At 45.1% G+C, this 14163-nt stretch overlaps 1 protein-coding gene across 2 annotated transcripts in view; it reads right to left on the reverse strand.

Annotated features, from left to right (window-relative positions):
• Nucleotides 1-14163, reverse strand: part of LOC147107297 (cilia- and flagella-associated protein 47-like) — a 797073-nt gene that overhangs the window by 278966 nt on the left and 503944 nt on the right. For both annotated transcript variants that reach the window (XM_086006182.1, XM_086006181.1), the window contains one exon: nucleotides 8949-9157. In XM_086006182.1, the coding sequence (XP_085862308.1) occupies nucleotides 8949-9157 (209 nt within the window). The remainder of the gene's footprint in view (nucleotides 1-8948; nucleotides 9158-14163) is intronic.

Genomic DNA, 14163 nt, shown 5'->3' on the forward strand with positions numbered 1-14163 from the left:
ACCATAATGGCAAATAACATGGTGACGATCAAAATGTAGTTTGGTAAGTCATCAGTACCTGAAAGCTGCTGTGTTCACATTTCAGGATTTCAAATACTGGAGCAAAACTAAAAACAAACATACATTTCTGCAAAAGGCTAGAGATGATGGCCTAGGCTCTTCGTCTCCCCCCCGCCTCCCACCAGTTCTTCATCAGATCTGGGATGGGCGGAGGTGGAAAGCAACTTGGGGACACGGTCGCTGTATCCCTGCCTCCCTCCAGCTTTCCACTGGCTGGTTCATCGGGGGAAATGCTAAAGCCATGCCACCACATTTCCTGCCATTTGCCTGTGGGAACGCTAAATACAAGGGTCACCTATTAGGTCCTGGTGTCCAGTGTCCAGAGGTTTGCAGAGGGGGTACTGGAACAGAACTGGAAGAGGGGTCTGTGCAGGCATTTTCAGAGCGCGACCTTGCACAGTCACCATCAGGTAAATGAGAGCTTCTACAATAAAGTCTTTTTGATTAATGGGGAGCATGCCGACTACATCTTTTCTCCGCTGTGGCAGGGTCCCAGGGCCTGCTGCAGCCAGCCTCCGTTGCCATACTGGCACAACTCTTTGGCAGAGGCTGAGGACCTGCCTCCTGTTAATGACTCCCAGGGCCAAAAATATGGCTGGAGTCGGGAGTATTTCAGGGGCAGATGGGAATCCTGATCACCAAAGACGTGCCACAATAGCGGGGGTGGGGTGGGGGACCAGAAGCTCTGGCTGGTGACTGAAGAAATTATACAGTTTAGATGAGGAAACAATTTCTATTTGAAACTAAAGCATGTAATGTAGTTGCATTAATTAACTTAGCTGAAATCAATTCTGCTTAATCCAGTTATTGACTGAACTAATTAATTTTGTTACATTAACTTTTTTTTCCTATCTTATAACATCAGCAAAATTATTTTAACTGAAACTCTGATGCTGTATAAAATAGAATTATGCAAATGTAATGTGATCAATGAAACTTTCATACTTAATTGTAAGAACTTTATAAAATCTGGCATTCTGAAGATATCCCTTTTTATAGAACATGACTATACCTTCTGGTTAAATGTGGAAAAATTAGGTTAGTTATCACTAGGTAATTTTGAGAAATCTTATTTAGACTAATCATTGAGACAGTTTTTGATCATTACAAGCTGGAACAAGAGATAATGATAGAAAGCTACTATCTAATGAAGGTTCCCTTGCATTCTGGAGTGGTCTTTCTGGTGTCTTACAGTGGGTCATCCTGGAGAAGTATTTTTGATAGGGTATGGTCTGTCAGCTGGTGCAATGAATTGCCTGCATAAACCTTGTTAAGCACTTTACCAAGGCCATCTCTCCTACCTCCCATCTGATGAGGCAAAACCGCGCAGCCCCTGGCCACCAGTTCAAGAGAAAACTTTCAGAAATAGAACGCATGCAGAGCGGAAATAACTGCATCTGAATACCTCCAGAATTCAGAGCCCTAGGGCTCCCTACCCAGTACTTCGCCCATATCCTGACATCGCTTATCATGTGGAACTTTATCAAATGCCTTTTAGTAGCTACAGTACTCAACATTATAGGGTTTCCCACAGTTAATTTGGGTAGTCACTTCCTGAAAGAAATCAAGGAGGTGGGTCAGGCAGCACCTTCCCCATCTAAAACCATGTTGGCTACTGTTAACCGGACCTTTGTCGTACAGCTAATCTTCAAGTTTATTCCTGATAATCAATTTCATTACTTTACATGGAACTGAAGTCTGTTTGGTCACTCACTTTTAATATGTATACTAAACATCCGTAAGACAAAGGTCCTCTACCAACCTGCCCCCGCCACACGATACTGCCCCCCCGATTATCAAAATCCATGACAAGGCCTTGGACAACGTGGACCACTTTCCATACCTCGGGAGCCTACTGTCAACAAGGGCAGACGTCGATGACGAAGTCCAACACCGCCTTCAGTGTGCCAGTGCAGCCTTCGGTCGCCTGAGGAAGAGAGTGTTTGAAGGCCAGGACCTCAAACCCGGCACTAAGCTCATGGTCTACAGAGCAGTAGTAATACCCGCCCTCCTGTATGCCTCAGAGACATGGACCATCAAAGCAGGCACCTCAAAGCACTGGAGAGGTACCACCAACGCTGCCTCTGCAAGATCCCGCAAATCCATTGGCAGGATAGGCGCACCAACGTCAGTGTTCTTGCTCAGGCCAACATCCCCAGCATCGAAGCTTTGACCACGCTCGATCAGCTCCGATGGATGGGACACATCGTCCGCATGCCCGATACGAGACTCCCAAAACAAGAGCTCTACTCGGAGCTCCGACACGGCAAGAGAGCCCCAGGTGGGCAGAGGAAACGCTTCAAGGACACCCTCAAAGCCTCCTTGAAAAAGTGCAACATCCCCACCGACACCTGGGAATCCCTGGCCCAAGACCGCACAAAGTGGAGGAGAAGCATCCGGGAAGGCGCCGAATAGCTCGAGTCTCTTCACCGGGAGCAAGCGCAAACAGCAGAAGGAGCGCACGTCAACCCAAGCACCCCACCCACCTGCCCCTACAAAAAAAACATCTGCCCCACCTGTGACAAAGGCTGTAGGTCCTGAATTGGACTCATCAGTCACCTGAGAACTCATTTTTTAATGTGGAAGCGTCATCCTCGGTTCCGAGGGACTGCCGAAGAAGAGAAGTATACCACATTAGAGAAATTTGCAGGGCTATGGGGAAAGAGCAGGGGAGTGGAACTAATTGGAGAGCTCTTTCAAAGAGCCATACAGACACGATGGGCTGAATGGTCACCTATATGATTCTATATGCATGTCTGGAACTTCCATTTCATTTATATCACATTTCTGAATTTTGCCTTGGCACTCTTTTTTTTGGGAGGGCATTTTCTTTCCCTTGTGAATACTTTGAAGAATTAATCACTCAGAATATTTACTATTTGGTGCTAATACTCAGTTTCAAATCATTTGCATCTTTTAATGTTCTTGCCTTCCTCCCTTTGCTATTGTAGTGCTGAGAATGTTTTACGATTAAGTTTTACCTCTGCAGCTATGCTTTTTTCTAGATCTTTTAGCTCCTCTGATCACTTTTTTAACTTAGTTTGTACTTTCCTATATTAATCCAATGAGCCCCTTCTCCTTTCTCCCAGTAGGATTTGTAGATATCATTTTTCCTCTTTATTTCACTTTTAATATATTTCTTAATCCATTTAGGATCACATTTTTGTCGTCGGAGCTTGCTGATCTTGGGTATGTACTTGTCCTGCATGTTCATCATTATTCTTTAAAGATGTTCCATTTGTCTTCTATTAAAATGTTGACAAACATCCTCATCCAAACCTTTGTTTCACCAGGTGACGAATGCACTTTACAGGAGAGTTGGGAAATTCGTCCATTTTGGTAACACAGCAAGGGAGCAGTGAGTTAGGGTCATCCAGTTTTATGGGGTTGCTGGCTGTCCCAAGGATCAGGGCATAATAAATGGCTTTGCAAGTTCCTAGTGAACTCCCTGAACGTTGTCAATAAAAAAGCTTCCACTCCCTGAATGTGAAGGTTGCGTGTGACAACATGCGAAGGATCCTGCACCTCAATGCAATTTGCTGCAAGTTCCCACGATGTATTCATCCTTCTGAATTCTACCTTCTCAAAGCTGCTCAAGGAAGAAAATAATGTCAGCATGGTTTCTGGGTGACAAGGCATACCCCTTGACATGAATCTTGTCATTCATGTGGAAATGACTTATGAAATGATACTAGGCGGCCTGCTGGTGGCGCTGTCCAGGGAGAGCATAAATACTCGGGCATGGGCCCAGCTTGCTCAGGACATTCTTTAACAGGAACTAGTGAAGGACACAACTAGATCTCCATGTTGTAAAACAGTTGATTAAAGCCTTGTTTAATACTTAGACCAAGTGCCTAGTAGTTTTCTTACATCACCCCTGATCCCATAGATAATGGCTCCACTTAGAGTTGTGCAAGCAGCAGCAGTACAGCACTACAAGGCACATACTTCTACCAGAGTTGCCATCAAGAGCACCATTGCGGTCTTAAAAGGGAAGCTAGCATGCTTGCCTTGGTATGTCTGGGAGGGCTCTACAGTGTGCTCCAGCTCATGTGACTTACATTGTTGTTGCCTGCACAACTTCGCCATCCACAAAGGTCTTGTCTTAGAGATGCCTTTCACTGCTTTGGAGAGCATCAGGATAACTGTCTGTCACTTAAAGGACTCCTGTAAAGGGCATCAGACCACAACTGATCACTGAAGTCTTTTCTTCTGTTTAACACCTTCCACCTTTGATCCCACTGGCTTCTACCCACCTTCAAATAAAACACAAATCCAGCACCCATCCTAGAACATGACATCACATCAGACCTTTGACCCTACATAACAACAATGCCAATAATAATCACCTGATTGATAAATCAGCATAAAACAAGTCCACCTTTTCCTGTATGACACCAATCTCCATGAATAACAGAGCATGACATAAAGGCACATTCTGTTTTAATACAAAATCAAAAGTGAATGGAAGACGATCTACTCTTTCCTGACACCGTGCTTCCCCTGGGTGGCTAAACATGCCTTTCTTTCTCCTGTTCTAAGTGCAACTTGAGGACCAGTATTACAAGAGGTGGTTGGCTTCTCCTGTACTATAAAAAGTTAATTCGGTTGATTTGGCTCTCCTTTCACGGCAGCTGGCTCTTGGGATGAAGCTTGTGACCGAGCAGCCTGTTCATGCTTCCTACATGCCACTCGAGCGATCCACGTAGACTGGATGCCTGGAATGTGCTGATGTCCTGAGAGGCAGCAGCCACAGGTTGGTCTGTTCCAGCCATCACCATTTCACTGGACTTTGGATCTGTGTCCCCACTGATTAGAGGGCTGACTGGTCTATGGCACCTATCAGATCCTGAAAACCTTAACAAACAGCAGCCTGAATCCCAGCCCTAGGGTCTGAAACACAGGGTCTATTTTGTCCCTTACTGCCACCAGTGCTGCAGTCTGTGCTTTTGTGAAGGAGAAGGCATCAATTGGTGTCTGATCATTTTCCTGATATTTCTGCAAATGATGGCTGTAGACTCAGTTGCCACATTTTCTTGGAGATTAACCTTAGAGTCTGCACATAAGTGTGATGTTCCTCAGGCGTACTCGCCAGGTGAGTATCCATTAGTTCTGGGTCCCACACTTCCAAAGTCATGGGCAGCATTCTCTTCAGCTTTTTTGTGCTTGGCTTTGTGTGATTGTTGTCCTCATTATCCTCTTTACCTTCATCATCCTTATAGTCAATGAAGCATAAGTTCTGTCCCTCCTCCCCATCATCATCACCTTCTTCCCCCTCTTCCTCATCCTCCGCTCCCAAGGGATAAGGTGGTGCGAGGCCATGGAGGGATTTGAACAAAAGAATAAGCATTTTCGATTCAAGGTGTTGCCAGACCAGGAGCCAATGTAGGTCAGCGAGCACAGGGGTGATGAGTGAACGGGTCTTGGTGTGAGTTAGAATACGGGCAGCAAAGTTTTGGATGAGCTCAAGTTTATGGAGGGTGCAAGGTGGGAAGCTGGCCAGATTAGCATTGGATTGGTCGAGTCTGGAGGTAACAAAAGCACAGGGTCGGAGATGGGCGATATTACGGAGGTGGAAGCAGGCGGTCTTGGTGATATAGAGGATATGGGGTCGGAAGCTCAGCTCGGGGTCAAATAGGGCGCTGAGGTTGTGAACAGTCTGGTTCAGCCTCAGACAGTGGCCAGGGAGCAGGATGGAATAGGGAACAGAGTTTGTGGCAGGGACTGAAAACAATGGCTTTGGTCTTCCCAATATTTAATTGGAGGAAATTTCTGCTTGGTCAAGCAGCATGACAAATCCGAGCTAGTGGAGGGGTCGAGAGAGGTGGTGGTGAGGTAGAGCTGGGTGTCGTCAGTGTACATATGGAATATGGCATTGTGATGTCGCCGAGGGGCAGCTTGTCGATAAGAAATAGGTGGGGGCCAAGGATAGATCCTTAGGGGACTCCAGAGGTAACAGTGAAGGAGAGGGAAGAGAAGCCACTGCAAGAAATTCACTGGCTGTGACTGAACAGATAAGAATGGAAACAGGCATACTTGGCTCCTTAAATGCTGCACACTAATTTCCAAGCGCCCTTAGCATATTACTCCTATTTTGCATGAGATTTACACTGCATAGGCAAATAAGCTGACACATACGATTCTAACAAATTTAACTGTTAAAGCATTGCTGGGTGCAACTCCAGACATGTCAATACAAATTTGTCACAACTTACTGCATGGAATTTCAGAGCCTCCATCTGATTTTTCTACATACTTGTTGATTCTCATCTAGTGGTGATCATAAAGGAAGGGATACACCTGTCGTTCAGTGTCTAAAACCAACCTCAGGAACTGACCTTTCAAACTCAGTCTTAGAAATCAAATGTAAAGAATAACACTTAATTGGTATTTGGTTGATTGCTCTGTGTACCAACGTTACAAATTCCGACAGAAGCAACTTTTATCTAGAAAATTCATTTAGTAGTCATTAATCTTGTGAAATTGCCATTGATTCCTGTTGATGCTTCTCTCTCAGCTAATCTGCAGCAGAATGCATAATTAGCCAAATAACCAACTTTGGTAATAGATTTTCCTAGACTATGAAGGCAATAATTTTATATTTAGTGCAATGTTGTCCAATACATTAGTCACTATCCACATGTAGCTAATGGGGAATCCAGATGTGGCTCATTGCATTTGTGATTAGTAAATAAAAAGAGTAATAGATCCTGTCATTGGGCATCTGATTTCAATACTCATTGTATGCCGTATGTACGTGTACTTTTTGTACATTTGTTGGCAAAATGGTAAAATGAAAAGCAGAGTGTGCCTGTGTTTTTGATTGTTGTGTGCACTTTACTTCCTTGGTTACAGCTTATTGATTATCAGCTAAAATAGTGTGTAACATAGGTGAAAACGCTGGACTTCAGCACTATGGAAACACCAACAATATTGCATGGAGAGGTGAGCTATCATTGGTTGAGCTAACTACAATCAGAATAACTGCTCCAGGCCACCATAAGAAAGCAAGTCCAACCAATAAAGAGCAGCTCCAACAGGGCACATCATGGCAAAAGGCAAGCAGCAACCAACCATGGTCTGGATGGAGAGCAGGGGCAAATCTGGCTAGTCTTGTGCAAATCAGCATTCACGGCAATCATTCTGATGAAGCTAAAATGCTGCTTGCAACAGCTGGACAAAAACCTAGAAGCTGCATCAAGATGTCCTCTGTCTGATAAATACATGCCAGAATTTCAAACTATGGTGAAAGAGAAAGTCTGCAAAGTTTCGCACTGAATGGTGGTAGATGTTTGTTAAGTAAATATACTCATGAAATAAATTTACCTGTATTGTGTTTGGTGTTTTCTATTAAAATTAGTGCATGTAGCTAAAACAATGGGCTGGATTTTCTCAATGGAGACGTGCTGGAGGCGGGGTTTCTGGTTTCCGGGTTTCAGTCCTGCTCCCAGCGATGTCTGACCAACCCACGCTATTTTCCCTTGATTGGCCTTTTACCGGCCAATTAAGGGAAAGCCGGTGACAGATGACGTCAGCGTATGACGCTTCATCTGTCAAATTTTTGAGAAGCTGTCAAACACTGACAATCTCTGTTCTAAGGTGAGCCCTTGCACACAGGCTCACCAAGACCTCTCTCCAGCAGAAAGCAGATGGCTGCTGCATCTGAGAATGCAGCAGCTATTCTGTCATCTCTGTCATTGAGATGAGGCACGTCCGGATCCTCAAAGGTTGAAGCCTGCAGAAAGAAGCAAAGGTAAGGAAACTTTTTCCAACACTTTACACTCACCTCTCATACTTACCTGTCCACACTTGCACCCATCACTCACCTCTACAGCTGACATTTTGACCCCTCTCACCCCCGCAGACCCACTGCTCGGCTCACTGACCCTGGCGAGGTTCACAGCTGTTGGGAAGCCCGCAATTGCAGGCGTAAAATGGGGAAAAGCCTCTTAACTGCCTGTTAACTACCTGTTAACAGGCAGTTAATTGGCTCTAATCTCCTTCCCGCCTCGAGGAGACGGGTCCCTGCGCCACTCGAGGACCCGCCTCCCGGGAAGATGGCACGGAGGCGGGTTGGGAACGGGGTCAGTACCCGCTCCCAGTTTCTGCCATTTTTCCGGCAGTCCCACCTCCATACCCGCCTCCCCAGGGCTGGGAAAATTCCCCCCAATGTTGCCGTAGCCATGCCTGTGGATAGTCAGCATATCTATTGGACAACATTGGTTTAGTGCAACCATACATGGTTAGAAAATCTGCTTTCGAAAATGCTCCCCAAAGCAGGGCCTCCTTGTACAATAGCAGAGTAGAAAATGAAAGCTAGATGTTGTGGCAGAATTGGACATCAGACCTTGTACAATATGCATTTGCAGTCTGCCTCAAGTTATCCACCAATTTGGGATGTCAGGTTCTATGCAGTAGCTCAGAAAGTCCTGGCCTCAGAATTAAACTATGACATTTGTTGGTAGATATCAACTCAGTAAATTTGGCTGAGAGTCATGTGTATTTGGAGTGATTACTGGGCAAGAACCCGTTTCCTACATTACAACAGTGTCTCCATGTTTTTTGTCTGATTAAACAGCATTTTTTTGTGTGTCTCCATTTTTTTTGTCTGATTAAACAGGATTGTTTTGTGTGTCTCCATTTTTTTTTGTCTGATTAAACATTCCAATATGTCCACAACATAGTTTGCTTATTTCCACTATCCTCAAATTAAACTATTACTTGATTAGAAGTTAAAGAGCTGAAACAACAAACTTCTGTTACAGGAATTGAATGTTTGAATATGAATTGCTACTGGAGAATGAATATATTAGTTTCTGCAGCGAGAAAGTAAAACATTTGAGTGATGTTGAGTTTTGTTAAACCTAGCCTACATTTTCAACACTTACCACAGGAATATTTTTAATGACAGATTGGTGGGTGGAAGCAACGATTTCCAACTCAGTCTCAAAGCAGTCTTCAGGGTTTACCACACATGTAATGTTGTACAAACGGATATCATATGGGGACCGTAGCAGGATCTGACAAGGGTATCGACCTGGCCCTTTTGAAACAAATTTCATTGGCATGATGGCTGAATTTTCCATATCTAGATTTACTGAAAAAAGTGAAAATATCAGTTCTCCATATTCCAAGGCTATGTAACATCAGAATACTAGAATTATGACAATTCTCACAAAATACATTTTATCACAGGTTTCTCAAGTCCTATGTTTTACATTTTAAAACTTTGTTGCTGTATTCCATTTTCTTGAATTAGCTGGAGATTGTCTGAGAATAAATGTAGACATGAAACTAATAGCAAAAAAAATCCCAGCGTTACAGAGTGCATTGCAACAAAACAGCTTTAAATTTAATTCTAAGGTGATATGTGATTGGGCTAAAAATTGCGTTCGGAGGCGTACCTCCGGAGTACGAAAGTACCTCCTGGCGGCCAAGCTGCGAAAGGTTGCAGTCTCAGGCCTCAAGGCGGAGGGCAGTGTAATGGCCCACGGATCCCAGGGGCGCAGTCGGTTCGGAAACATACCTGGGATCACGTGGGCCCGGTCCTCTAATCAATAAGCAGAATTCTATTTCAATCATTTACGAAGGGAATTCCCTAATGATATGCAATGGAATCCCAAAATCTAATAATTATACAATTTACAGAAATGGAATTTTATTCATAAGTACCTTCATTGCACCAACCACAATAAAAATTAAATTTTTGATAATTTTATACATCATTAAAACTGTAATCCAGGCTAATATTTGCATAACCTCATTTAATAAAGTGAATCTGCATAATTTTGGATCTGAAAATGTTTAATTTAAGCCTTAGATATCCCCTTACGCCGATGCAAACAGGCCCTATGCCTGCTTGCATCAACTGTAAGACTTACGTGGGCAATTGCTGGCCAGTCACTGGGCAAATAGCCCAACTCTTTGCCAGCGATTGCTTTTTCGTGGCCCCTTCAGATGGACTGTCAACGCGTGCGTTGATATGCCGCAAATTCCGGGTTTCACACATGCGCAAGCGCGTGCGGGGCATTTCAAAGGGAATACTCAGAGTACGCTGTCACAGACACCGCAATTTCAGGGCCATTGTATAGCACCTTTAACGTAGTAAAATGTCTCAAACGCTTCACAAGAGCGTTATCAAACAAAATGTTGACACCGAGCCACATAAGATATTAGGGCAGATGACCAAAAGCTTGGTCAAAGAGATAAGTTTTAAGGAGCGTCTTAAAGGAGGAGAGGGAGTTAGAGAGGTGGAGAGGTTTAGGGAGGGAATTTCAGAGCTTAGGGTTCAGGCAGCTGAAGGCACAGCCGCCAATGGTGGAGCGATTAAAATCGGGGATATGCAAGAGGTCAGAATTGGCAGAGTGCAGAGATCTCAGAGGGTTGTAGGGCTGGAGGAAGATACAGAGATAGGGAGGGGCGAGGCCATGCAGGAAACTGAAAACAAGGATGAGAATTTAATATCAAGGTATTGCCGGACCGGGAGCCAATGTAGGTCAGCGGGTGATGGGTGATAGGGACTTGGTGCAAGTTAGGATACGGGCAGCAGAGTTTTGGATGGGCCCATGTTTATAGAGGGTGGAAAATGGGAGGCTGGCCAGGAGAGCATTGAAATAGTCAAGTCTAGAGGTAACAGAGGCATGGCTGAGGGTTTCAGCAGCAGATGAGCTGAAGTAGGGGTGGAGTCGGGTGATGTTACAGAGGTGGAAGTAGGCGGTATCGGAGATGGCGCAGATATGTGGTCAAAAGCTCATCCCAGGGTCCAATACGGCACCAAGGTTGCAAACGGTCTGGTTCTGCCTCAGACAATTGCCAGGGAGAGGGATGGAGTTGGTGGCTAGGGTGCGGAGTTTGTGTTGGGGAGCAAAGTCAATGGCAATCATGTTCATTGTTAAATCAGAACTGTGTTTAGGATGGATACTGGGTGGCAAAGTGGGTAACAAATGGCCGTTTACGTCTGGAACCTGGGTGAAAATCTAGCCCCTGGGAAGAAAGTTTCCTTTGTCTGCTTTGTGAAATGAGGTTGGGTAATCTCGATCCAAATCCTAGTGGGCATGGACCTACAGAACAAAAACTGCCCCTAATTTGGCAATCATTAACAATTTCCCCCAGAGCAGCACATCTCAGGATGGCTGGTATGGAAAATGGATTAAAATGTCACATTGCTACAGTAAGGGGTGTTCTTTTGAGGTAGAGATAGAGTGAGTTATACTCTGCATCTGTTGTGCTATACCAGACCTGGGAATACTTGATGCTGACACTGAATACCTGAAATGGGAAAAATTCCATTCCCTGGCACTAACACCACAATTTTTAAAACCTATTTTTAGCATATGATGTTAATAATTTTTATTAATCATCATATTGTATGTCATTTTACTGGATCATTTCTATAATCTGTAATGTCTTTATGTACAGTGCAAATCATTGAATCATAAAATCTTACAGCACTGAAGGAGGCCATTCTGCCCATCGTGCCTCTTTGAAAGAATTAGGGCGCAACCTTGCCAGCCCTGGGGAGGCGGGTATGGAGGCGGGACTGCCGGGAAAATGGCAGAATCTGGGGGCAGGTGCCCGTCCCGCCCCCAACCCGCCTCCGTGCCATCTTGCCAGGAGGTGGGTAGCCGACCCGCGCCGGGTCCCGTCTCCTTGGAGACGGGAAGAGGATTAGTGCCACTTAACTGCCTGTTAACAGGCAGATAAGAGGATTCTCCCCATTTTGCCCACACAAGTGCGGGCTTCCCGAAGGCTGCGAACCTCGCCAGGGTCACCGAGGCGAGCAGTGGGTCTGCAGGGGTCAGAGGTGTGCAAACGTGCGCTGTGAAGGTAAGTGATAGATGCAAGTGTGGAGAGGTGAGTATGTGAGGTAAGTGGAAAGTATTAGAACAAGTTTCCTTACCTTTGTTTCTTCCTGCAGGCTTCAATCATTGGGGATGCGGGATGGGTTCCTGCCCCCCGATTCTGCAATTTTCCCACCACTCCCGCCTCCAAACCCGCCTTGGAAAATCAAGCCCATAGAGTACAAAAGTAAGGAAATTATGTTAAACTTTTATAAATCACTGGTTAAGTCTCAGCTGAAGTATTGCATCCAATTCTGGGCAGAGATGACAGATGGCTCCTGATTCTCCAATGCAACAACCATCTAATTTCTGCTAAAGAAAGAGGTTTGATGAGTCTTGAATTCAAGAATGCATCAAACTACAGAGAATGTCAGTGTTTGACAGCTTCACAGAGCTGTCAAATGATGACAATTCATCTGTCAAACATTTTTGACAGATGAAACATCATATGCTGACGTTCTCTGTAACCGGCTTCCCCTTAATTGGCCTGCTAAACCCGCTGGGTGGGCTTAACAAGGTCAATCAAGGGAAAATAGCGTGGGTTGGCCAGAAGTCGATGGAGGCGGGACTAAAATCCGACCAGTGGGAGTCCCGCCTCCAAAAGCTCCCCATTGGCAAAATCCAGCCCTCAGTCTCACTTCTCTGGCCTTTCCCCATAGCTCTGCAAATTTTTCCTTTTCAAGTATATATCCAATTCCCTTTTGAAAGTTACTCGTTGTGTAAAATAAATTCTACTTATCTCCCCTCTGGCTCTTTTGACAATTATCTCAAATATGTGTCCTTTGATTACCAACCCACCTACCAGTGAAAAACAGTTTCTCCTTAGTTACACCATCAAAACCCCTCATAATTTTGAACACCTCTATTAAATCTCCCTTAACCTTCTCTGCTCTGAAGATAACAATCCTAGCTTCTCCAGTCTCTCCACATAACTGAAGTCCCTCATCCCTGATATAATTCTGCACTCTCTCCAAGGCCTTGGCATCCTTCCTAAAGTGTGGTGCCCAGAATTGGATGCAATACTTCAGCTGAGACTTAACCAGTGATTTATAAAAGTTTAACATAATTTCCTTACTTTTGTACTCCATGGGCTTGATTTTCCAAGCCCCGAGGAGGCGGGTTTGGAGGCGGGAGTGGTGGGAAAATTGCAGAATCGGGGGGCAGGAACCCATCCCGCCCCCAACCCGCCTCCGTGCCAATGTCCCAGGAGGCGGGTACCTGACCTGTGCTGGGAGTCGCCTCCCCGAGGCGGGAAGGGAATTAGTGCCAATTAACTGCCTGTTAACAGGTAGTTAACAGGCAGTTTTTTGCCTAATCCCTATTTTTAGCCCTGAAGTGTGGGATTCCCGACGGCTCCGAACCACGCCAAGTTAGCGAGGTGGACTGTCGGTCTGCAGGGGTTGGAGGGGTCGAGATGTCCGTTGTGCAGGTGAGTGATGGATGCATGTGTGCAGAGGTACGTGTGTGAGGTAAGTGTAAAGTGTTTTAATAAGTTTTACTTACCTTTACTTCCTCCTGCAGGCTTCCTCCCTTCAGGTCTCGGGAGTCCCTCTGCTCACCGGCACAGAAAGCAGAATGGCCGCTGAACTGTCAAAAGCTGCAGCCTCTGCTTTCTGGTCTGGAGAGATCTCTAACTGAATCTGAGTAGAAGGACTCAAGTTAGAAGACAGATTGTCAGTGTTTGACATCTTCACAGAGCTGTCAAACGCTGATTTTTCATCTGTCAAAAGCTCTTGACAGATGAAATGTCAATCGCTGACGTCACCAGTAACCAGGTGTCCCTTAATTGGCCTGCTGAGCCCACTGGGCGGGCTTAACAAGGTCAATCAAGGGAAAATAGCATGGGTTGGCCACAAGTCGATGGAGGCGGGACTGCAACCCAAAAAGTGGGAGTCCCGCCTCCAAAAGCTCCCCATTGATAAAATCAAGCCCTATACCTCTGTTTGTAATGCCAAGAGTCCAATATGTTTAATAACTTTATCAACTTGTCCTGTCACCTTCAAAGATTTGTGTCTGTGAACCCCCAGGTCTCTCTATTCCAGCACCCCCTTTAAAATTGTACCATTTTGCTTATATTGGTACAGATTTTCATTTCAGTAGCAAAGGAATACTTTTCGTTGTTCAACTCGCATACAGTTGCCCAGAGAATTTCCGCGGGCTTGTCAGTGGAGATTTCTACTAATCCATGTCTGATCCAGTGCGGCGTGCTCTACAGGGGATCTGTGGCCTCTGTGAGCAGTTAAAGCAACAGGGAGGCTCTTCA

The sequence above is a fragment of the Somniosus microcephalus genome, chromosome 14 (assembly GCF_052327205.1).
Source record: "Somniosus microcephalus isolate GS21.2 chromosome 14, FLI_Smic_1.0, whole genome shotgun sequence".
NCBI lineage: Eukaryota > Metazoa > Chordata > Chondrichthyes > Squaliformes > Somniosidae > Somniosus > Somniosus microcephalus.